This window comes from Prunus mume, linkage group LG7 (genome assembly GCF_029339155.1).
Source record: "Prunus mume cultivar Tortuosa linkage group LG7, ASM2933915v1, whole genome shotgun sequence".
Classification (NCBI taxonomy): domain Eukaryota; kingdom Viridiplantae; phylum Streptophyta; class Magnoliopsida; order Rosales; family Rosaceae; genus Prunus; species Prunus mume.
Genome location: NC_142704.1, coordinates 20,065,633 through 20,090,692, shown reverse-complemented (window position 1 = coordinate 20,090,692; position 25,060 = coordinate 20,065,633). Strand labels below are relative to the sequence as shown.

The window sequence follows — 25,060 nt, the reverse complement described above, 5'->3', positions numbered from 1 at the left end:
TTTCTGATTTGAAATCCTTGGATTTCATGGTGAAGCTCATGAAAAAACAGGCCCAACCCACACGCCTATCAGCCCGTTTACCACCACCTAGGTCCATACGTATCCAATACGGTATCGATACATAATCAATACGCGAAGGATATGGTTCTGATACAGCCAAGATACGGATAGGGGCTATTTTGAAATTATTTGACAATATTTGTACTCTTTTTGAAAATTACAGAACATTTGGGGTCAAAGTATGGATTTCAAAACTTGATTTAATCATACCCAGCCTCGTCTTCTCGACAGAGCCTAGGTTTTTCACTGAAAGAAACGGCGGCAAAAGCACCAGAAGGAAGAAGTAGAAAGCCACCATAACTCTAAATACTGCATCTGCTCCACTTTAACAAATACGGCGGTCTCTTCTTCTCGACTGCGTCTGCAGCTCCACGAGGTTTTCGTAGTGAAACGGGGCAAGAGACAATGAAGCTGGACGTGAACATGTTGAGATACCTCTCAAAAGAGGATTTTAGGGTTCTAACTGCTGTGGAAATGGGAATGAGAAATGTAAAAGCCTCTGCTGCTCTTTTGTTTTTGAAATGCAATAAATTTCTCAGCATAGCTCAGCTTTAGTATGCATCTATTTAAATTTAAAGCTTTTCCCTTTTATGTTCTTGCAGCATGAAATTGTACCCTGTGAGCTGGTGGAGCGCATAGCTTCGCTCAAGTATGTATTTAGTTTTGAATTTTTTGGTTGCTGAATTTGAAATTGCCCATCTTTTTCTGTAACTCTGATATGATCTTCCAATTTACAGGCATGGAGGAACTTATAAAGTTCTGAAGAATCTGCTCAAGCATAAGCTCTTGCATCATGACTCGTCTAAATGTAATACAGCTGTTGTGATTCTAACAATCAATAATATTTGTTTTGAATTTTCTCTTATGTTCTTTGCTGTTATGTGAATATAGATGATGGGTTTCGGCTCACCTACCTTGGTTATGATTTTCTTGCAATCAAAACTTTGGTCAACCGTGGAGTCTTTGCGTCCGTTGGTCGACAAATTGGTGTAGGGAAAGAGTCTGGTATGTTCTTTTCCTTTTTGTTGTATATAACACATGCTTGTGCCTATGCCGACCAATCCTATTATTATCCATTGTCATTATTCTTCATAGAAGTTCATTTTTGTTTTTAAAAAGATATCTTTGAGGTGGCCACGGAAGATGGTACCGTGATGGCAATGAAGTTACACAGACTTGGTAGAGTTTCTTTCAGAGCTGTTAAATCGAAGCGTGATTACTTAAAACATCGTAGCAGTTTTAGTTGGCTCTACTTGTCCCGCCTTGCTGCACTCAAAGAATTTGCTTTTATGAAGGTTTGCCTCTAGCTTTTGGCATTCTTATCTTTGTGTGTTGCCTATTGTGTTTATCATCTTGATTTTGTCTTTACCCTTTCCTTCTCCTTGGGCAGGCCTTAGAAGAGCATGGTTTTCCTGTTCCTAATGCTGTGGATTGTAACAGGCATTGTGTCATTATGTCACTAGTACAAGGCTACCCATTGTAAGCTTCATCTTCGCAAAATTACTGTTTGAAATAATTGAATGAGAAACCCTGGAAATGGCATGTTACGGAATGATATTAGCAGCCATAATGCCTTCCTTGTTCATTTCTTTTGGAGCTGACTTGCGTAAGAAAAAGAAGATTAGAAATAAATAGATGATCATGCTGCTTCATGGAGCTATGGAATTCACTTCTGTCCAATGCAGCGTGCAGGTGAAGCAATTGCAAAATCCAGAGGTGGTTTTTGAAACAATCATTGGACTTGTTGTTCGCCTTGCCGAACATGGTTTAATTCACTGTGACTTCAATGAATTTAACATCATGGTAAGCATTTCAGGCAGTCTGATATTACATCATTGCAACTTCCTAATTGCATTATGTTTCATAATCTTGTCATTGTGTTTTCCTCTGCTCTCACTTGGTACAGTTTTTCTGTATGATTGTTTTAATATTTCAATTAACATATGCACTTCAAATGCCTTATGAGCTTGCTCCTTCAACTCATTGGTAAACTTGTATTTATTGTTCAATTTCGGTTCTTTTAGATTGATGACGACGAGAAGGTCACCATGATTGATTTTCCACAAATGGTATCTGTATCACATCATAATGCACAGATGTAAGAACTGCTTCTTAAAAATTTCAGCCATTTTTCCGTTCTGTTTATTGTAACGTCTGATTGCTGAAGTGATTTCATTTGTTTTCTTTCCCGAAAATTTTGTTAATCAAATATCATATTCTCATTTTTATGACGTTTCCATGTTTCAGGTACTTTGACCGTGATGTTGAATGTGTATTTAAGTTTTTCAGAAAGAGGTTAGCGTTCTTTTTTCGTATCAACTAGTATTAATCTTTAAGTCATCTGCAATCGCTTTTCACTTTCTGAATGCTTATTAAATTCAAGGCTCACAAACCTTGATTGATGGAATGCATACATATGATATTTGTCACCGTCTTATTAATAATATACAGTATGATATTTGTCACCATCTTCTTAATAATATACAGTGAATCTAAAACAGTACATTGAAGAATACTATGCACTGAATTGTGAAATATTTAGTAAATGTTGAAAAACTAATTAAGCCTTTATTTATTATCTCTTATTTCATCATATTTTATTTATAGATAATTAGTATATGGCATTGGCTTCTTACTTTTTCGTTTATCCTATATAACCCGAGTTTGGGTATTGTGTCTGGGGAATGACTCTCTCTTTCTCTCAGGTTCAACATGTCTTTTCAAGAATGCACAGATGATATTGATGGAACAGAGGTAGACACAGATGCAGGTGGTAGGCCTTGTTTTTCTTCAATAGCCAAGGATGCTGTTTTTCTGGACAAGGAACTTGCTGCTAGTGGGTTTACTAAGAAGGATCAGGAAGTTGTTGAGAAGGTATTATATTGTCGTGAAGCATGGTAGATTCAATTGCCATATCCTCCATGTGTGTTTGTGGAGCCATATCCATATAGTTCTATCATAGAATAGCGTAGCCTGTTGGGTATCCTTTATAGTCTCCTGCTGCTTAAAACACACACCATATTAGATTTTTTTTTTTAACTTTTGCATGGAATATGTTCCCTTCTTTTGGAAAAATATTTCATTTGGATATCGAGAGTATACTCCACTGTTTGTGATCAATTTCATTTAACGAAATATGCTTTTTTTGTTTGCTTGTCATATACTAGACATCTATGACTATAATAATGTTTTTCAATATCTCATTGTCGCATGCAGTTCATTGAAGGAGGTCTGGAGAAGGATGCTAGTTCTGATGATGAAGGTACTGGAGATGGCACGCGCATCTCTGAGGAGGATGCTAGTTCTGATGATGAAGATTCTGAAGATGCCACACACATCTCTGTGTTAAATGAAGCGAACATAAAGGGTGTTGATTCATTGCATTTGCTAGATCAGGTACATTTTTCACTTGCTATTGACATCATCAAGAAATAGAAATGATCTGAGTCAAAATCTGAGTACAAAATAAAGATTAGTGAAATCATAACTGATGATATATTTGCCTAGTAAAAAGGAAGCATGTTGTGTTTGTCTAATAAGAACAAATTGGGCTGTAACAAAAAAATGTCTTTGACTCGTACAATTTTCTCTTACTCGGCGAGACATCAGATAGGGTGTTCAGGGAAAAAAGAAGGGTTTTTTATTTGGGTGATTATGTTCTTAATCCGGCTTAATCATATTGTGTGTGTCTATAGTGTATGCATTCTTGCATCATACATTGTAACTTGGTACTTACATTTTGTTGTAATTCATCAGGGTCAGACTTTAAATTTAAAGCATGAAGAGGAAGGAGTAGAGAACAATCTAAGAAACTGTGAAGTAGGTCCAAGCAGTAAACCTGAATCTCAAGATGTGAGTGACAAGGTAGGTCTTGAAATTGTGTTTATATTGTGCTTCCGACACGGACTTGAAGTTAGGATTTATCTAGGCCTTGGAGTTACTGTCAATTGTTTAGAACCTTGAGGGTAAAGAGCTTGTGGATCCATAATGCAGCTCTAATAGCAGTTGTCTTCCCTTTTGGTACTGGGGTTAGATGTGGAGTGGCCTGTAGCAGGATACTTTATCCTTTGTTTGACTCCCCTCCCTTGTGCTGTCATTCGACACGAGCACTTCAACAAAATGGAAGCCCTCATAGTAGTTTTGTTTCCACAGGAGGGAGATGATGAGGCTGCAAATGACAATGATGCGGAGCTGGAAAAGCGCTTGAGCAAGGTGAGACGACGTGCCGTAACAGCAGCTCGTGGAAGACGGAAGAATCTTGCCTCCAGAAATACCTACAAAGACAAGGGCGGTAGATCCTCTCAGAGTTCCAAAGTCCAGAGCCAATTAGGCAGCTGGTAGAATATGTGAAGTCCCACCGCAAAAACCAAGATGTCTCCATAATCAATTGGAGTTGGGTGCATACCAAAGAGAGGCTGGCATCATATGAAATTTTGTTCTCTTAGTCGTCTTCAGTGGTGCCCAAGGTCCAAAATAATAACATTATGAAATCCTTGTTATAGTGGCTATGGCACGCGTCTATTCATGTAAAGTACAATGTGAAATCTTTCTTTGTTTTTAGAGTAACTCACCTATTTGCCCTTAGCCATGGCAAGAGGGGAGCTAGGGCAGCCACTATTCACGTCAATAGTGTCAGCCCTTGCAAATAGTATTTTGTGTTTGTTGTCATGGCTAAGGGTAATTACTATTCATTTTTTTTGTTTTTTTCACAAATTTTTTTACCTAAACAATTAATTTGGATAACATTTTCGGATTAGATTTTTGGATTCCTACGTGTCAATCTTTATTATAAAATTCATATCTCATAATCAGAAAAAAATTTCAGATAAGATTTTGAAAAAATAAAACTTGATAGTGAAAAAAATATTAAATAGAAAGTGAATAATAGTTGAAAGAGATGAAAATGTATGAGGATTTGGTGTTAAAAAGTAAAGAGTATTGGTTGGTATTTATAGAAAAAAATTCATTAATTTTTGGGTATTAAAAAAAAAATATACTATTTTTCATTATTTTATTGCACAAAAATTCGTTGCTATTAGATTGGAGAAAAATCCGAATGACGCCACGTGGATGTTGGCTATAGGCAGCTACTGATATCATCCAAAACTCGGGCTCCAAGTCAGGCCAGCCTCCTCGAGGGCCAACCCAGTCTCTGGGTCCACATTGTTTGGTCAAGCCTTTGTTGCTGGAATCACTTTTTGCCCCAACAAACCCCCCACCCCTCTCTCTCTCTCTCTCTCTCTCCCACCTTCACTGTTGGAATTGCTTTTAGTTGTCTTCACAATTTCTCTCTCTGGCTATACTATGCATGGAAAATGAAGGATTCGCTCAGCGATTACGGATCCACAGCGTCAAAATATGTATAGCCGGCTATACAAAGGGCTAGCGCTTAGGGTCACGCGTCGAGAAAACATAAAGCCACGGCTATACTATTTTTAAAAGGGACATTTTAGAAAAGTTAAAGGAGAGAGAAATTTTAAAAGAAGCAAAATGGACAAAAATACCCTTATTTATTTTTAGATTTCCTAAGGAATCCAATACATTTGCATGTCTTTGATTTGAAAGTTGAGTGGTTTTTTTGTCTTTTTGAAAAAGAAAATTTTATGTCTAAAACCTAAAAAACCTTTTTTAAAATTAAAAAAGCGGGTATAGCCGCTCGGCCATACTATCCTCTGAGGTTTTTTGTCGATCATTACGGCCTCTCTTGTGGACCCTAATATAGACGGTCCCTGTTATTTATGTTTTGGCCCGATGAATGGGGGGGGTGGTTTGCCTGCGGAATCAAAGAATTTCTAATCATCTTGATGTTTAGTTGAACCGATATTTAAAACATTCATATGGTGCCAGTAGTATTTTCAAAAGATAAGTGGCTTGATATCTTTAAGATCCAAATTACACATAATGTGGAGAGCAATTCATGTCACGTTTCTAGTACCACAAACCGATTGCAAACTCACACTTGCTAATAACTAGAAAAATCAATGACTCAAAAACAATGTTATTGAAACAAAATTACGACAGTAATCCGATATTCAGCCCTGGTCCATCCCAATAATCCCAATAATTTTAATCTTCATCCATGCCCTTATTTTGCTCCAAAACTTCTAGTATGTGTATTCCCAGTGGGGCTTGGGCTAGAAGCAAATGATGATGGAAGCACAGTTATAGCAAGCTTCTGGGCACCAACTGCACAATGCATCACAACACCACAAATGTACCATTTTCTCCCTGCGGTTGCAAGCTTAATCACATCCTTTCGACTTGTTAATGGCAAGGACAGATATTGTTGCAACTTGTGATGGAGCTTAAACTGAATTTTTACGAGTACTCGTCAATGATTGTAAGGATCCAACGATATACACATTGTCTTTCTCTTCATCAATGATTGTAACGATCCAATGACCCCTACATATTAATTGAAATTATATTAGTAATAGTCATAAATATATATTGTAAAAAACAAACCACTTTATTACTTACACATGATTGTATGGGATCAAAAAGATGCTGTCAATACTAGCTTGGTTCAAAGCTTTCACAATGTATTGAACCCTCACTGCCTCATCCGGTGAGTTCGGATCATGAAAGGTACGACTTGGGTCCATAAATGCAATCATTGGTTCCCATTCTTGGTCTTTTATCAACTTATATAAATAGTTGTTAACCATTATCATAGAGTCAATAAACTGAAATACATGATTAATATCCAAATATAAATATAAAATTATAAAACACAAAGTGACTATTACCTAATATAAGCGGTTATTACAGCTTGTCATATTCCATTCATCTGAATAAAGTTGATAACATCTTCTTTTAGGACATATGTCATCTTTTCTACCCCAAATATGTCCTCATCAATATATGAAGCGAGAGTCTGACCTTGGGACATCAGTTTCTGTGCAAAGCCGTATAAAATCTTGCAAGACTTTGGTATTGTTTCCGAGATAGACTAAAACAATGACTTTGCTAATTTTTCCTTTGTAGTTTTCTTTTTCTTCTCCTATCACATATACCAAAAGGTCGCATATATATTAGGGATAAAATGAAATTCAACAAGTTCAAAAGTAAGGTTGCTTACCACTATATCGTCTAGAAAAACTATAAGATCCTCTGGCCAAGCTACTTGAGACCTAACAACATCCTCAACAGTATTCAACACTCCTTTCATTGGTATCGGCAGTGGAGAAGCTCCATTTAAGGCATAATTAACAGAGACTCTTACATTTCCCTCTCCTAAATGAACATTATGAAGCAGTTGTTGAGGCACATTGATGTCAACAATTGTGCCACTTGCAACAATATTGTCCTTTGAGCCGAAAGCCAATTTGCAATCCTTACCCTAATACACATATAAAAGACATGTAAACAAAAAAAATAACAATCAAGCATACCTTAAACTAAATTAAGCATATGCATATTATAAAACTAAATGAAATTCAGCAAGTAATATTTAGTCTTAATATCAAGTTCAAAATTTGTTTTTAATTTGCAGTGCCTAAATCTAATACTACAATATTAATAAGTGCATGATATCAAAGTAAATTCAAATAAACATTACCTTGTTTGACTCAACTTCAGTTTGCTCTACCACATCATCACAACCATCCTCACAAACTTCTTTACCAGCAGCAACTTCTATAAATTTTGATGGTATGTTTGTTGATGCTTTCTCGAACATGTGGGAAATATTTGGAATACGGGGTGAGTTAGATACATTACAAGTTTGACTGGAAATCTCCACCTTCAGCATCTCTATTTGCTTTTGAAGAAGTTCTTGCGCAGCTTCGTGCTTTTTCTGTTGTTCTTCCATCATCTTTTTTGTCTCTTGCAACAAAACATCTCGTCCTTTCATCATTTCCTTTGACACACACTCCCTCTTTTTCCTAGGAACGTTGAAGAACACATTTGGCTTCACATAGCCTCCCACACCCCTCACCCTTCCACCATGTTTAGGGGTCCCCAAAGTCATAGCTAAGACATCATTATAACCAGATATGGTTATAAGGCCTTCTTCTTTCTCCTTCAACAATTTCTCCTGATTTAGATTACACACACACACACACACACACACACACACACACACACACACACACACATATATATATATATTAGAATGATATAATTTTGTTTTACAATTGACTTATTATTTTACAAATATACTTACAATTGTTCCAGCCAATTGAGCTACCTCCTCATCAAGAATCTTCCCATGCTACCTTCCATAGAAGAGCTTGATCTACTTCCTCATCCTTTGCCACTATCTTCTTATCTACCTATTCAAGATAAACCAAAGTTAGCACAAAGCAATTTACTCCTACTGACCCAACTATATACAAATTCTCCATATATATACTTATTAATTCTTCTACCACTCCAATATATCCTTTACGACCAGTTCTATGATGGTATTTAGATTTATTGCGCCTCTCCTTTTGGAGTTCATGGATTTCCTACATTATAAACAACAAGTTTATGTCATATTTACAAATTTGATCATACCTGCCAATTTTGGAGGCATAGATAATTTTTGGAGAGCAGATTGCAAAGTAATTACAAATCTGATAATACCTGCCAATTTTCACTCAATCTAGAGATTACAAAACTTTGCTAATCTGATAATTCAATGAAGTCATACATTTTAGGAGGCTCCTTCAAGGCTTCTGGGTTATTTCTATGTGGAAGTCCGTACTCCCTTGCAGAGCCAGTCCTGGGTTTTCTAAGGCCCAGGGCAAATTTTCTCAAGTGTGCCCCTTTATACAAATTAAACAAATAAATAAATAAATTATCAACTAATTAATTTTATTAAAATTTTAAGAATTTACAAAAGATAAGGAAGAACACTTTGGGGCCTCATTAAAACCTTGTTTGGGGAAAACCCAATGGGACAAAACCCCAAACGAAGGAAAAAGAGTACCCCGGATTGTAAAAATTGCATTAAAAAATGAAAACTACATATTTGAGTCTACATGCTTCCTCCCGAATCTCCGTAAGCATTGCTTGATTTGATCAATCTTCTTTTCATCCTCCACAATTAATCGAAGCAAAGAATCATCACATGTACCTACAAAATAAAAATAGCAATGAAATCTGAACCACAAAACATCATTTAAAATGTCTTCTTGTTGCACTTTTAGATGCAAAATCATCAATTATACTATCATATTTAATGTTTTCTAACATATCCTTTTCAATGCATAATATCGCTAATCCATTTAGCCTATCTTGAGTCATGGTGGTCCGCAAGTAAGATTTCAATAATTTTAATTTAGAAAAACTTCTTTCAGCAGATGCCACAGTCATAGATATAGTCAATAATACCCTATAAGCAACCATTACATTAGGAAACATATCCACACTCTTTACAAACTCAAGAATTTTAATGGACGTCCATGGTTTATCTGTTTCATATGTTTCTTTTGGTAACATCACTTGCAACGCTTGTGATTATGAAAATAAGTCTCTTGCATCAACATCAGAAACATCACCATGTTTTAAAGCATTTTCAAGGTTCACACAAGCACTTTTCAATTCATTATCATCAAACGAAGTCAACTTTGCAGCATCAAATAAGAACCCAAAAATAGATTCAAAACAATGCAATTGTTCAAACCTACTCTTCAATTCACCAAGAGCAATATCCACTATAACAAGAAAATAATCAGTTCTAAATGATTCTTCAGCTGATTGCTGTTCCCTATCACTATTGGAAACCTCATCAAAATGTCTTTTTCTACAAACTTGACGTTTTTCAAATACAGGCTTAATTCCCATATCAAGGGAAATTTCTTTAGCATCAATCATGGTTTTATTCTATAGTTTTCAAAAAATAAAACAAGTCCTAATTGTCTTACAGCAGCATCAAGACGCATGTCTTCAGATTGTTACTTTTTACTAACTAAGTTAATCTTATGCAAAATGTCATGCCAAATAACCAAACTTAATATAAATTCAAAACTTGAAAGCTCTCCTAATGCTAAACTTTGAGCATCCTTACTCAATTTGGCATCTTCACTAATTTCTGTTAATTTAAATAAAGCTTCTCTGATTTGGGAAGCTTGAGATTTTATTGCTTTGACACTTTCAATGTGACTTTCCGAACGTGTAGTTGATAATGATTTCAAAGTCAAACCATCTATGTAATCAAGTAACACATTCCATCGCTTTGTTGAATTAGAGAATACCGTATATATGCATTGACATGCTCCAAAATTTTTTTGCTTTAACACATGAGTTGGCCATATTACAAACTATTAAGTTGAGACAATGAGAACCACATGGCATGTAAAATGCTCTAGGATTTATATCAAGTAATCTTTTTTGTACACCTAGATTTTTCCCTTTCATATTAGAGCCATTATCATAACCTTGTCCCCTCACATCATCAATATTAAGTGTAACGGACTCAATTACATTTTGCAATTCATTAAAAATTCCTAATCCAGATGTATCTTCCACATTCAGAAACTCTAAAAAGTACTCTTCTATATTTATGGGAGTACTTGAAACATCTACACACCTCAATATTAAAGTCATTTGTTCTTTGTGACTTGCATCAGGAGTACAATCAAGAATGACTTAAAAATATTTAGCTGTTTTTATTTTTTCAATGATTGCATGTTTAACATTTGATGCTAAAATAGCTATCAACTCATTTTGAATTTTATGGCTAAGATAATGATAATGAATCTTCTTATCTTGAATGAGTCGAAAATGGTGTTGTATTACTGGATCAAACTCTGCAATCATTTCAAGTAGGCCTAAAAAGTTACCATTACCATCTTCATAAACTTTTTCATTTGTTCCACGAAAAGCCAAATTATGTATAGCAAGACATTTCACAACAGCGATGATTCTGACAATAACATTTTTCCAGTGTAGTGTATCTTTCTTGATTAGCTCTTGTAATTCTGTATCAATTGTTTGATTTGTTTTCAATCTGATTTGCAATTCAACACAAGACCTCAAGTTAGTGAGGTGTTCAATACTGTTTTCATGTTGTTTAAGCTTCTCACCAAGATGTTTCCAATCTCTAATTCCTTCACTAGTTAACTGACTTCTAGAATTCATTATTTTAAACAACTTACAACATAAACAAAACACTTTATCCAACTCCTTTGAGTACACTAGCCATTTTCGATCCTTAGTTTCCCCATTTGGTAACGTACGAAGATAATAATTTGAAGAAAAATGTCTATTCTGTTCGTCCATGGGGAATTTGAGATTAGTTTCTCTTAGGGGACCTTTTTCTACAAGTAAATATCTCATTTTTGCATCAAGATTATCCCAAACTCGTGGATCATAAATGTTCAAATCAAATCTTGTTTCAGGACATTCATTTTCATGTCAAGGTTCATCAATATTTTCATTTTCATCAAGGAAAGGTTCATCACTATTTTCATTTTCATCTAGATCACCAATTTCTTCATTCACATCATTCTCATTTTCTACTAATTCTTCCAATTGAATTGGTTGTTCATATTCATTCGGTAAATCTTCATCTAAATTTTCAAGTGAAGCATTGGTTTGTTTAACAAAATATTTATTCAAAGATCCTCTTAAACTTTGAGCAATTTCTTCTTCTTTTTTCTTTCTTTGTCTCCTGAGATTTCCAGAAAGTTGTTTCTTAGGAAATTTTTTAAATTTTTATAATAAACACAACACAATAAAAAACAATAAAACTAATTAACAAAGAACAATAAAACCTGAATTTTGAGCATATTTTCTTCCACTTGAAACTTCCAATTATAAAGAACAAGAATCCCAGCCAAGTTTCCTGTTGAATCAAATAATAAATAAGAAAAAGTTAACAAAGATATGTATTACAATTTACAAAATTTATACATCTAGATTCTATATGTATCTTTAAAAAAAAAATTACCTTCAAAGAAAGGCACTGGTCTAGCTGGTAGATGATTTATTTTCAACTCTGTTGGAGAAGAGGAGAATCACCGGAAAAAAAAAATTGCTTTCGTTGCGTTATGAACTGAGAAGGTCGAAGGGTTTTTCCTTCTTTTTGTGGCTAAGAGTCTATTTTGATTCCCCATATTTGTTGATTTGTTTTATATTATATTTTATAATTAATAAGGGACTTCCTTACTCAGTACGTTTCTTCTTGAGATTAAGTATATCAAGACTGATTGGATTGATTGGCTTCCCTTCTCATTGACAGGTACATGCAGCAACTTCTTTTGTTTTAAATTTTTTTTTATACACATATATACATAAGCTTTTAAAAAAATTTAGGCCCTCACTGTGGGCCCGGGCTGTAGCCCGCCCAAGGCCGCTCTGCTCCCTTGTTAATGTACTCTTGAATTGCCTCCATTTGGTGAAGCAGATTGCAAAGTATACTGTTTGCTTTCGGGTGGTAATTCAAAGACGGACTGCACCAAGAATGAAATAAATAAGGAATCTTGATCTTATGAGAAATCATTAAAATAAGTATAAAAGAGTTATTCAATATACGTAAATTAAAATTACCATTATTTCTGTCCATATTTTCTCCTTCAAATGGTCATCCACTGCTGGCCAACTGCTTATATGAATGGGGACTATGGTTCGAGCCATTACACCTATGTATGATGCATATTGTTTGCCCACCTTCCCCATTGGTTCTCCTTTTGGGCTAAACTCAACTACTAACTTTTTCCCTTTCTTTTTTTTCTTTTGAATTTTATGCATTTCTGTTGGACCACGCTTTCTTTTAGCTTCACTCGTGGTGGTAACAGTTATTTCTGATGAAGAAGCTTCATTTGACTGGGGTATATCCAAGTGGTTCTCTGGTTTCCCTTTTGAGGGTTTCACTGGAATCTTCTTTGGTGAACCCATAGCAAGATTGATTAAGGCAAACCTAAACACCAAAAAGCAAACAAATTAATGTGACTTGTGAAGTACAGCAATTATTAGGAAATAATCGAGTTAGAGCTGTAGCTATGAGTGAACATTATTAGTGAATTGTATATATGCACCAATATGGACAGATTATATATGAATCGATAACAAGACAGATTAAGATAGATTATAAGAAAATTGATGTCAGATTATGAACCGATAACAAGACAGATTAAGAAAATTGAATAGTAATATGATGTATTTTAATACGCATTCTAATATAGATTAAGACAGATTATATATGCATTCTAATATGATGTCAAGAAAGAAAATTCTTACATAAGAAAATTGAGCAGTACTTTTGGCATTCCACACACATAAACTAACAATCTGTTCGAATGCACTTCCTATCTTCCTCACCCAATTCATATTTAAATTCTTCAACCGATGGTAGTCAAATGGTAAATGATTGGTGTTCAAGTACAACATCTTCTAACTCATCACCATGAACATGGACTCTATTCGGCATTGGAAGCACAATTGACCAGCCATCGTTTTCATGGTCATCAATGTAAAATACTTGACTCACGTGAGTGGCCATAACAAATTCATCCTTTATATAACCTCTCCTATTAAGGTTCACCATAGTCAACTCGGTGTCATCGTCATATTTGATACCTTTCTCATTCTCAACCCATGCACATTTAAATAAAGGCACCTAAAACTGATGATAATTAAGCTCCCATATTTCTTCAATAACCCCATAAAATTTCATGTTTGAAACAATTGGATTTTTATCCTTTGCACTTGAAACTTGCATAGTACTTGCTACCAAGCAAACCTCACTATTTTGGACAGCACGCACGTTGTCTCGTGCTTTGGTGTGGTATCGGTATCCATCTATGGCATAACCACTATATTTCATAACTTCTTTTCGAGGTCCTTGAGCCAACCACTTTACGGTGTCTGTCACCGCATTCATATTCATGCATAATTGACCACCCACCTAGGATAACAAAACAGAATAAATTTGTTTGTCGTACCAATTAAATATGTTCAACACAAATTAGTACTATAAACACAACTGACCATATGATGAAACCAGCTAATAAACCTTCGGTTGTGCATGTCTTGTATCCATTTTTCATATTTTGCTTTCCTAGGATTAGTCTCCTTAAAATGGTGCTTATGTTCACTATAAAACATTACAATGCACAAATAATAATTTTGTTATTAAGCTGACTTAATAACAAAACAACAAAAAAACAGTAGAGTTGTTTTCAAAGATAACTTACTTGATCTAAAGATCAACTTCCACTGTATTATCCAAGATAGTTCGATGTGCCTGCTCCCTTTGTCATGCGGCACTGATTCTATAACAGCGCTTGATAAAGCAGTGCTGGTATTTACTAGATCTAACCGCGATGTAGGTACCCCAATTGCACTTAAATCAGCCATGTACTCTAAGCAAAACTGTACAGATTCTTCCACATGGTAGCGTTCAGCGATACAACCCTCCGAATACACACGATTGTGTACATAACCCTTTAATACCTTCATGTATCTTTCAAAATGATACATCCATCTATAAAAAACTGGTCCACACAAACGAACCTCTTTAATAAGGTGCACAATTAGATGGACCATTATATCAAAGAAAGTTGGAGGAAAAAGTTGCTCAAGCAAACATAATGTTGCCACAAGGTCTGATTGTATCCTATCAAGGTTAGGTACATCCACCACTTTCTTACATAAATAATTGAAAAAGAAACAAAATCTCGTTATTGCATATCTAACATGTTTAGGCAACACACCACGTATAACCACGGGTAGCAATTGTTGCATCAATATGTGGCAATCATGTGACTTAAGACCAAGTAGTTTCAACTCTTTCATGCATACAACGTTTCTTATATTTGAAGAGTAGCCTTCGGGCACTTTAATACCCATCAATGCTTTGCACATTGGAATTTTCTCCTTCTTATTCAATGTACACATTAATGGAGGCAAAAAAGTTATCTTCTCCCCAACTTGTGGTACCAAAAAAAATTCTTATCCCCAATTTAACAAGATCCTCACGAGCTGCCACACCATCTTTTGTTTTCTGGCATACATTCTTCTCAATGTGCATAACATTGAGGCAATGTCGAACATCGTGTGATTTCCAATAAGGAAGATTAAAGAAAATTGATCTTTTCTTGTAACAATTAGTACAACCTACATCTTTCCGCTTTCCAGTTCTCTTCCCCCACTCATAGTTTATGGATTCAACTTCTTTCCATACCTGCTCCCCGGTTAGAGGCATTGGTGGCGGGTCAAGTTCTTCCTTACCATTAAATTCTTCGGTTAATTTTCTATAAGGATGATAACGTGATAAGAATCTGCGATGGCCAGTGAATGCCATTTTATTTTCATGTTCCAACCTTTCAGCATATGTCTTGTCGCCACATATTGGACATGCATAATACCCTTTCGTAGTGCACCCAAACAAGTTACCATATGCCGAAAAATCATTGATTTTCCATAAAGGACAGCTCTCAAAGTGAATAACTCTTGCCGGAAAGAATCATAGACTCTCTCCACCCCATCCCATAGTAACGCTAAATCATTAACCAATGGTTCCAAGTAGATGTCTATATCATTACCAAGTTGTTTAGGGCCAGAAATTTACAACGTTAACATCATAAACTTCCTCTTCATGTACAACTCTTGAGGCAGGTTATATGTCACCAAAATCACTAGCCAGCAACTATATCTACTACTAAGAGAACTATGTGGATTGATTCCATCCGAAGAAAGAGCTAACCTAAGGTTTCTTGGCTCAATCCCAAAATCTGCCCACTTATAATCAATCATCTTCCACGATGGCGAATCAGCTGGCTGACGCAATCAACCATCATTTATTCGAGCTTCATTATGTCAAGTTAAACTTTTAGATGTTTCCAAGGACTTAAACATACGTTTAAACCTGGGGATAGGAGGAAAGTACCATAAAACCTTTGTCGGGACCCATTTCTTCACTACGTTCTTCTTTGTCACCTTCCATGTTGAAAGGTCACATTTAGGGCAGCTTGTCAAATCATGATACTTCTTCCTATAAAAAATGCAATCATTATAGCATGCATGTATCTTCTCATATTTCAATTCCAATGCATTCAACGTCTTCTTTGCCTTATACATAGACGATGGTAGCTCTTGACCGATCAGGAGCAAATCACCAACTTCGATCAGCATATCCGCGAAACAATTGTCAGTCATGTCATGCCTTGCTTTAAGATTGTACAACTTAACCAATCCTGATAACTTGGTGTGCTTATGACACCCACGATAAAGAGGCTTCTCGGCTTCCTCCACAAATTTCTTAAATTCCTCTGGATTTTCAGTGAAGTGTTAATGTGCACCTTCGCGCATGTCAACCGTTTCACCAAAAAAATCACGTTCCGGCTGTGGTTCTTGATTTACAGTTTCACTAGCCTTTATTTCAATAGGCTTGGCATGCCATATCCAATCCTTGTATGTTTAGTCAAAACCATTAAAATACATATGCTCCCTTATTACTCTAATCGTAAACTTTCTTGTATTCCCACATTTCTGGCATGGACAACAAATGCGTCCATGATCAATAGCATTTTCTAATGCTATCCTTAGAAATTCTTCAACTCCCTCTTCATACTCTTTACTTCTCTTATCGGCAAGCATCCAAGATTTTTCCATAATTGCTTAACCCATCATTTTTACCAATATACAATAAAGTTAGAGGAAACACTAGTTCATATTCAAAACAAAAAGGGTAGCAGCCAATTGCATGCAACTGGGCTCAATTGCAATGATGTTACATGAATTACATACCACATGCATAATTAACTTAAGCCTTGTTATTTCAAAATCACAATGAACATTACAGAACCTAGTAGTAACACATTCACAGACCTTTACACTCCAACAATAATTGAGGTCAAGTATATGAAAATCAGGTCATGCTTTAGATCGAAAGGGCACTTAATTAATTAATTATTATGATTAACATAATTAAAAAGATTAGCTACTACGGTGACTAGTCTGCCAATAATTAATTTGCTGCCAACATTTACCTTCAAAGGCATAAATAGAAGCATACGAAACTCAGAACTCAAATAGTGAGAAACAAGTACACTCAAAAGAGTAAAAACATAAATTGAAAAGGAAGATGTTTTGTCTTACCTATAGTTATCAAGATTTAGTACATCAGAGATAAGAGACTCCACCAAAGGCAGATGCGTGAGCTCCAAAGGGAACGCAAAATTTGGACTTCAACTGACCACCAAATGAGTTGTTGAAGGTTATTGCAGTGCCCTTACTCAGTCTCTGAAAGAAGGCATCCATTTTCAGTAAACAATGTCAAAAACCCACAACCTTAATAAACTGAAAAATAAGCTTCAAATTGCAACATGCAACATCTATGAAAAATAATAGAACTCAGATGAAGAATAATCAAACCCTAAACTTAAAAATTTTATGTATAACAAATTACCCAAATCAAAAAATGCCGTGTATAGATCTACCAAACTATGACTTTAACTTTACTAAAATTTCAAAAATAGAAAGTAATTCACAACACAGAGAACATTAGCAATCGCAGAGCCCTAAAACAGATAGAGCAATTAAAACACAAAAGCAAGCACGTACTGATAAAGGATCGGAGTTACGAACCCTAGCTAAAGAAGCAGCGTCGAGAGGAGTGAAGGAGACAGTGAAGAGCACAGATCTGAAAACGAAGAGGAGGTGACAGAGTGACTGTCTGTGACTGGATGAGAGAGTGATGAGAGAGTGTCGGTGACTGGGTATAGTGAGAGAGGGTATAGGGTGAATGAGGGGTATCACGAGAGATAAGAGAGGGAGTTTGAAGGTGAGAAGATGGGAGCTCAATCACTATCATCTTTGTGGATATCGAGAGAGATAAGAGGGAAATTTTTTGAGAGAAGGGGGAATCTGATATTTTCACAAAGGACCGAAATTTTTTGGGAAAAAACACTGTAGCGGTCAACTATAGGCTTTTGGCATCGGAGCTAAATTGGCGCTTAAATTTATTTTTCGCCCAACAATTTTACGTATCGGTATAATTCAATCATCAATGCTAAATATAAAACCAATGCCTAATATACTAACAGCATTGGTATTTCGTTTCACCGATGCCTATGTGGTGTTGCGTAAAGTGAAATTTGGCATAGTGAGTCAAGAAGATTTTTAGGTGTCATGTATACAATTATGTGATTCTTTCTATTATCACAGGACTAGTTATCTGATTTGATTAGAGAGTGAATTTTGATATGTGCTAACAGTATGTATAAATATTATGGAAGAATAATCCATACCATATATATAATAATGTTTACAATAGTATCACATAACCTGTTAAAACTTAAAACTCACACCTCATAACAGGAAAATAAGTAAATAATTAATTAAATACTGATCCAAAACATCAAGCCATGAGCATCCCAAGAAAGCCAATAGTAAGAAGCATCATCAAAGCAAATCTTGTTCCAACAGTTCACTACTACAAAATAACCCTTGCGCGACCAAATTTTGCGCGACGAAAAATTCTTCGTCGCGCAAACACACTTTGCATGACGAAACTCAAAACTTCGTCGCGAAAAACCTTGCGCGACCAACTTTTGCGCGACGACAATCGTCGCTCAAAGTCTTCTTGCGACCAAATTTTGCGCAACAAAAATAATTGTCGCTCAAAGTAACTTTGCGCGACGAAGAAAAATTCGTCGCTCTAAGTAACTTTGCGCGACGAAAAATAATCGTCACGCAAGCTACTTTGCGCGAAAAACAATTGTCACACAAAGCTACTTTGCGAGACGAAACAATTAACTTCGTCGCGCAAAGTCCTTATAAAAATAAATAAAATAAAAAATTTATTTTTAAAATCTTTGTTAGAAAAATATATTATTGTTGTTTGGATTGGGTTTTTATTAGAAAATATACTTTTTAAATTGACGATCGAATTAGTTCATTGTATTCATATAGGGTCAAAGAGTGTAGCTATAAAAAAATCATCAAAATCGGAGTTAAAATAACCGTTAAATCGTGATTTTTCATTTATAACCGTCGAAAAGTTTTGTCTCATTACTTCATCTCTGAATGTTTATTTTTTCCGATTTTTGGCGTATATGATCTCGAAGTATAAACAAACAAGTTTGACGGTTGGATCGTTCAAACTAGTTTCGTAGAATGCGTATGCCATCAAAACAATATATTCACTAACAATTAAGAGTTTATTTATACTTTTGTTAAATATAACATAAGATTTTGTGGTATCCACTAGTGTAAATATTTTAAATTGAAGATCAAATTCAGTCATTGTATTCATATAGAGTAAAGGAGTGTAGCAGTAAAAAATCATAAAAATCGGAGTTAAAATAACCGTTGAATCATGATTTTTCATTTATAACCGTCGAAAAGTTTTGTCCCATTACTTGATCTCTGAATGTTTATTTTTTGCAATTTTTGGCGTATATGATCTCGATGTATAAACAAACAAGTTTGACGGTTGGATCGTTCAAACTAGTTTTGTAGAATGCGTATGCCATCAAAACAATATATTCACTAACAATTAAGAGTTTATTTATACTTTTGTTAAATATAACATAAGATTTTGTGGTATCCACTAGTGTAAATATTTTAAATTGAAGATCAAATTCAGTCATTGTATTCATATAGGGTAAAGGAGTGTAGCGGTAAAAAATCATCAAAATCGGAGTTCAAATAACTGTTGAATCAAGATTTTTCATTTATAACCGTCAAAAAGTTTTCTCCCTTACTTGATCTCTGAATGTTTATTTTTTGCGATTTTTGGCGTATATGATCTCGAAGTATAAACAAATAAGTTTGACGGTTGGATCGTTGAAACTAGTTTTTTTGAATGTGTATGCCATCAAAACATTATATTCACTAACAATTAAGAGTTTATTTATACTTTTGTTAAATATAACATAAGATTTTGTGGTATCCACTAGTGTAAATATTTTAAATTGATGATCGAATTAGTTCATTGTATTCATATAGGGTCAAGGAGTGTAGCTGTAAAAAATCATCAAAATCGGAGTTAAAATAACCATTAAATCATGATTTTTCATTAAGAACCGTTGAAATTTTTTGTCCCGTTACTAGGTCTCCGAATGTTTGTTTTTTACGATTTTTGGGGTATACGATCTTGAAGTACATACAAACAAGTCTGACGGTTGGATCGTTGAATGGTGTGTGTATATATATATATATATTTATTTATTTCCTTATTAAGAAATTGGTATATACATTTATTAAGTAGCTTTAACCGTATGTATATTTTAAATCGTAAAAAAATTTATTATTCATAACAATTATTTTTATAAATATCGTGCTACGAACCAATTTTTCGTCTCTCAAAAGTTTGCGCGACCAACAATTCGTCGCGCAAAACTCTAAAAATTTGGGCGGTACCAAAAATGGGATGCGGGATCTAAAAAATATTTTTTTAGACTTGGCGAGACCAATATATATTTTCGTCGCAAAAATTTATGGCGGGTACCAAAAATGGGACGGGAAGTTTTTATATAATTTTTTAGACTTTATGCGACCAATATGTATTTTTCGTCGCGCAAAAATTTCAAAATTTGGCGGTACCAAAAAATGGGAGGAGGGATTTTTTTTTTTGACTTTGTGCGACCAATATACTAATATTCGTCGTGCAAAACTTTCAAAATTTGGGCGGGTACCAAAAATGGGAGGCGGGATTTTTTTGACTTTTGCGAGACCAATATACTAATATTCGTCGCGCAAAACTTTGCGCGACCAATACTCTAATATTTTTCGTCGCGCAAAACTTTGCGCGACCAACAATGTCGTTCGTCGCGCAAAGTGATACGGTTTTTAAAATGAAAATAACTCATCCACCATTTTCTCAATGCCTTTCTCTACTCTTTCCTCTCCTCTCTCTTTCCCTCTCCCCAAATCCCACCATTTCTCTCACACTCACTCCTTTCACTTAATCTCTCATCATCTCTCTTCGCTATCTCTCACTCTCACTCACTCTCTCATCTCTCTTTTTACTATCTCTCTCTCTCTCACTCACTCTCTCATCTCTCTATCACTATCTTCTCTAATTCTCTCACACTCATTTCTCTCTCTCATTCTCACTCACTCTCAATCTTGCCAAAAGGTAGATTCTCTCCAAATTTTAATTTTTTTTCATTAATATGTGTTTTTGGAGTTAGTTTTGAGTTTGTGTGGGGTTTGGGGTTGAGTAAAGGGGAGGGATTGGAGTTTGGGTTGGATTTGTGGTATAACAATTTTAGGGGAGATTATCCCTTTTTTTTTATTGTACTTTGTTAATTTATGTGTACATTTTGAATATTGTATATATATATATTTATTGGATAATTTGATCACTATTTTTCATATGTAATTTTATTTTGAATATGTCAATTTAAATTAAAGTAATTAAATTAAATTTTAAAAGTAAACATTTGATTAAATTAATATAATTAAATTAATATCAATTTAAATTAAAGTAACGAAAAAAATCATACAATTAAATTAAATTTAAAAATTAAAAATTCGAAATAATTAATATAATTAAATTAATATTAAAGAAATAATAAAACAAAAAGTCAAAAACCAAAATATTTCGTCGCGCAAATATTTGCGCGACATTAGTATTCGTCGCAAAACTATAAAAATTTGGTGGTACCAAAAATGGGAAGCGGAATTTTTTTTATAAAGTTTTTCGTCGCAAAGTTTTGCGCGACCAATATTTTTCGTCGCAAAGTCGCTTATGCGATTAATATGTTTCATGACGAAAATAAATATTCGCGCAAAAGTCTAAAAAATATTTTTTTCATCCCGCATCCCATTTTTGGTACCACCAAATTTTTAATTGTTGGTCGTGCAAACTTTTGAGAGACGAAAAATTGGTTCGTAGCACGATATTTATAAAAATAATTGTTATGAATAATAAAATTATTTTTTTTACGATTTAAAATATAAATAAGGTTAAAGCTACTTAATAAATGTATATACCAATTTCTTGAGTGTTATACGTACAAAATAAATAAATTTAAAGCTACTTAATAAGGAAATAAATATATATATACACACACCATTCAATGATCCAACCGTCAGACTTGTTTGTATATACTTCAAGATTGTATACCCCAAAAATCGTAAAAAACGAACATTCGGAGACCTAGTAACAGGACAAAAAATTTCAACGGTTCTTAATGAAAAATCACGATTTAACGATTATTTTAACTCCGATTTTGATGATTTTTTACAGCTATACTCCTTGACCCTATATGAATACAATGAACTAATTCGATCGTCAATTTAAAATATTTACACTAGTGGATACCACAAAATCTTATGTTATATTTAACAAAAGTATAAATAAACTCTTAATTGTTAGTGAATATATTGTTTTGATGGCATACGCATTCAAAAAAATAGTTTCAACGATCCAACCGTCAAACTTATTTGTTTATACTTCGAGATCATATACGCCAAAAATCGCAAAAAATAAACATTCAGAGATCAAGTAACGGGACAAAACTTTTCGACGGTTATAAATGAAAAATCTTGATTCAACGGTTATTTTAACTCCGATTTTGATGATTTTTTACCGCTACACTCCTTTACCCTATATGAATACAATGACTGAATTTGATCTTCAATTTAAAATATTTACACTAGTGGATACTACAAAATCTTATGTTATATTTAACAAAAGTATAAAGAAACTTTTAATTGTTAGTGAATATATTGTTTTGATGGCATATGCATTCTACGAAAATAGTTTGAACGATCCAACCATCAAACTTGTTTGTTTATACTTCAAGATCATATACGCCAAAAATCGCAAAAAATAAACATTCAGGATCAAGTAACGGGACAAAACTTTTCGACGGTAATAAATGAAAAATCATGATTCAACGGTTATTTTAACTCCGATTTTGATGATTTTTTACCGCTACACTCCTTTACCCTATATGAATACAATGACTGAATTTGATCTTCAATTTAAAATATTTACACTAGTGGATACCACAAAATCTTATGTTATATTTAACAAAAGTATAAATAAACTCTTAATTGTTAGTGAATATATTATTTTGATGGCATACGCATTCTACGAAACTAGTTTGAACGATCCAACCGTCAAACTTGTTTGTTTATACTTCGAGATCATATACGCCAAAAATCGGAAAAAATAAACATTCAGAGATCAAGTAATGGGACAAAACTTTTTGACGGTTATAAATGAAAAATCACGATTTAACGGTTATTTTAACTCCGATTTTGATGATTTTTTTATAGCTACACTCTTTGACCCTATATGAATACAATGAACTAATTCGATCGTCAATTTAAAATATATATTTTCTAATAAAAACCCAATCCAAACAACAATACTATATTTTTCTAACAAAGATTTAAAAAATAAATTTTTTATTTTATTTATTTTTATAAGGACTTTGCGCGACGAAGTTAATTGTTTCGTCATAAAGTAGCTTTTGCGTGATTTAATTGTTTTTCGTCGCGCAAAGTTACTTAGAGCGATGAATTTTTTTCTTCGCGCAAAGTTACTTTGAGCGACGAATTATTTTTCGCGCAAAATTTGGTCGCAAGAAGACTTTGAGCGACGACGCATTGTCGTCGCGCAAAGTTGGTCGTGCAAAGTCACTTTGAGCGATTTAATTATTTTCGTCGCGCAAAAGTTGGTCGCGTTAGTTTTTCGCGACGAAATTTTGAGTTTCGTCGCGCAAAGTGTGTTTGCGCGACGAATAATTTTTCGTCGCGCAAGGGTTATTTTGTAGTAGTGGTAGTGGTTACAGTTGCTGCAGATGCCTTACTAGGCCATGAGCTAGGGCTTGGACTTGGAGCAGATGAAGATGAAGATGACAGCACAGTTATAAGAAGCTTTTGGTTCCCCAATTCACAGTGCTGGCCAACACCACAAATGTACCATTTTCTCCCTGGGGTTGCAAGGTTGATCACATCTTTTCCACTTGTTAATGGCACACTGTATAATGGAGCTGCACATTGTTGAAATCCAGTGCCGTTCACTTTGAGCACAGTGTGGGCTCCTTTTGGATAGTTAAAAACTGCATAAAACCAAATCATATAAGAAAATATTGAGTTGATCATTCTCATACAAATAATTTTATTTAAAAAAGCTAAGTTTGGGAACAGAAAATTAAGTTACCAAGATTGTCGCCAACATAGAATGACTTTCCCTGAGCCCAAGCTTGGTAATTGAAATTAATCGTCCAACCTTTATCGTCGCCTACGACATAATCTGTTGCTAAAACTGAAGGGGCAAAAATGGCTAGAGTGACAAGGATGATGTAGAGATTGGAAGAGACCATTGATTGCAGCTACTAGCTAGTATGGGAGTATGGTTATTTTTTCTTTTCTTTTCTTTTTTAGGGTCTGAATGAATGTGTTTTGAGATGAGGAGGAGCTCAATTGATTTGCTTACCGAAATAAGATGAAATGCTGCCAATTTATAAGGTCTGGTCTGGCCACTGGCCAAGGTCGGCACTAACTCTGCCTAATGGCACGAAAGTATTTGGGTTGAGCTTAGATTACCAATTTATAAGGTCTGGTCTGGCCACTGGCCAAGGTCGGCACTAACTCTGCCTAATGGCACGAAAGTATTTGGGTTGAGCTTAGATTTTATTAGAATAGTAATATTTGTTGGAGCTAGTCAAAATCACTTTACAGTCAGGCTCTTTTATTTTGTATGACCAAGTTCTATGAAGTCACTGGTGGCCTGCCTGCCTCCCCACTGCATAAGAAAACTTCTTAACGCGTATAAGGTGGTATTTTTCCCCAGCATCAATTATTTGTCTTGTCATATATATGGTCTTGTCTCTAACTGTCTTCATTGGATGCAAGGAGTTTGTACCTCAAGTACAAGTAGCTGTCACTACACTTGAGGTCATGAGATTGAATCTTTCCACCTAAATATCGCTTGCACAAAAAAATAAAAACAAAAAACAAAAACTTTCTTAATTGGATAATTATATCAAATATTAATGCCTATGAACCATCTATTTTCTTTGGCCCGTGGATTAAACTTCTTGGGGATAAACTTCCTATGTCTAATCCCACGAGATGGGAATGAAGGATGCTCATTCCCATG

General features: G+C 34.6%; 2 protein-coding genes and 2 pseudogenes across 6 annotated transcripts; 1 reads left to right on the top strand and 3 right to left on the bottom strand.

The window, feature by feature from the left end:
* The first annotated feature begins 265 nt into the window (after window positions 1–265).
* On the top strand, window positions 266–4,816 carry LOC103337301 (protein serine/threonine kinase). 3 transcript variants are annotated; one of them, XM_089041265.1, is made up of 13 exons: window positions 266–549; window positions 663–709; window positions 798–868; window positions 952–1,065; window positions 1,180–1,355; window positions 1,451–1,539; window positions 1,746–1,863; window positions 2,085–2,158; window positions 2,308–2,355; window positions 2,766–2,934; window positions 3,277–3,456; window positions 3,817–3,924; window positions 4,213–4,816. In XM_089041265.1, the coding sequence occupies exons 1-13, from the start codon at window positions 466–468 to the stop codon at window positions 4,399–4,401; spliced, it is 1,467 nt and encodes a 488-aa protein (XP_088897391.1). In that variant the 5' UTR covers window positions 266–465; the 3' UTR covers window positions 4,402–4,816. The 3 variants fall into 3 exon arrangements, with proteins under 3 accessions (XP_088897391.1, XP_088897392.1, XP_088897393.1); XM_089041266.1 differs by having other exon boundaries at window positions 267–549; window positions 3,817–3,912; XM_089041267.1 differs by lacking the exon at window positions 3,817–3,924 and having other exon boundaries at window positions 267–549; window positions 4,213–4,620.
* Window positions 4,817–6,560: 1,744 nt separating this feature from the next.
* On the bottom strand, window positions 6,561–12,292 carry LOC148915704 (uncharacterized). Of its 3 annotated transcripts, none has more exons than XR_016122320.1 (8): window positions 11,942–12,292; window positions 8,632–11,836; window positions 8,417–8,513; window positions 8,228–8,336; window positions 7,622–8,098; window positions 7,142–7,402; window positions 6,810–7,063; window positions 6,561–6,704 (listed from the first exon to the last, which is right to left on the bottom strand). XR_016122320.1 is itself a non-coding variant. In XM_089042028.1 (7 exons), the coding sequence occupies exons 5-7, from the start codon at window positions 8,030–8,032 to the stop codon at window positions 7,013–7,015; spliced, it is 723 nt and encodes a 240-aa protein (XP_088898154.1). In that variant the 5' UTR covers window positions 8,033–8,098; window positions 8,228–8,336; window positions 8,417–8,513; window positions 8,632–11,836; window positions 11,942–12,292; the 3' UTR covers window positions 6,706–7,012. The 3 variants fall into 3 exon arrangements, 1 of the variants encoding a protein (XP_088898154.1); XR_016122321.1 differs by having other exon boundaries at window positions 8,699–11,836; window positions 11,942–12,291; XM_089042028.1 differs by lacking the exon at window positions 6,561–6,704 and having other exon boundaries at window positions 6,706–7,063.
* LOC148915703 (uncharacterized) lies at window positions 11,407–14,856 on the bottom strand (annotated as a pseudogene).
* Window positions 14,857–23,718: 8,862 nt separating this feature from the next.
* LOC103337337 (blue copper protein 1a pseudogene) lies at window positions 23,719–24,281 on the bottom strand (annotated as a pseudogene).
* Window positions 24,282–25,060: the final 779 nt, after the last annotated feature.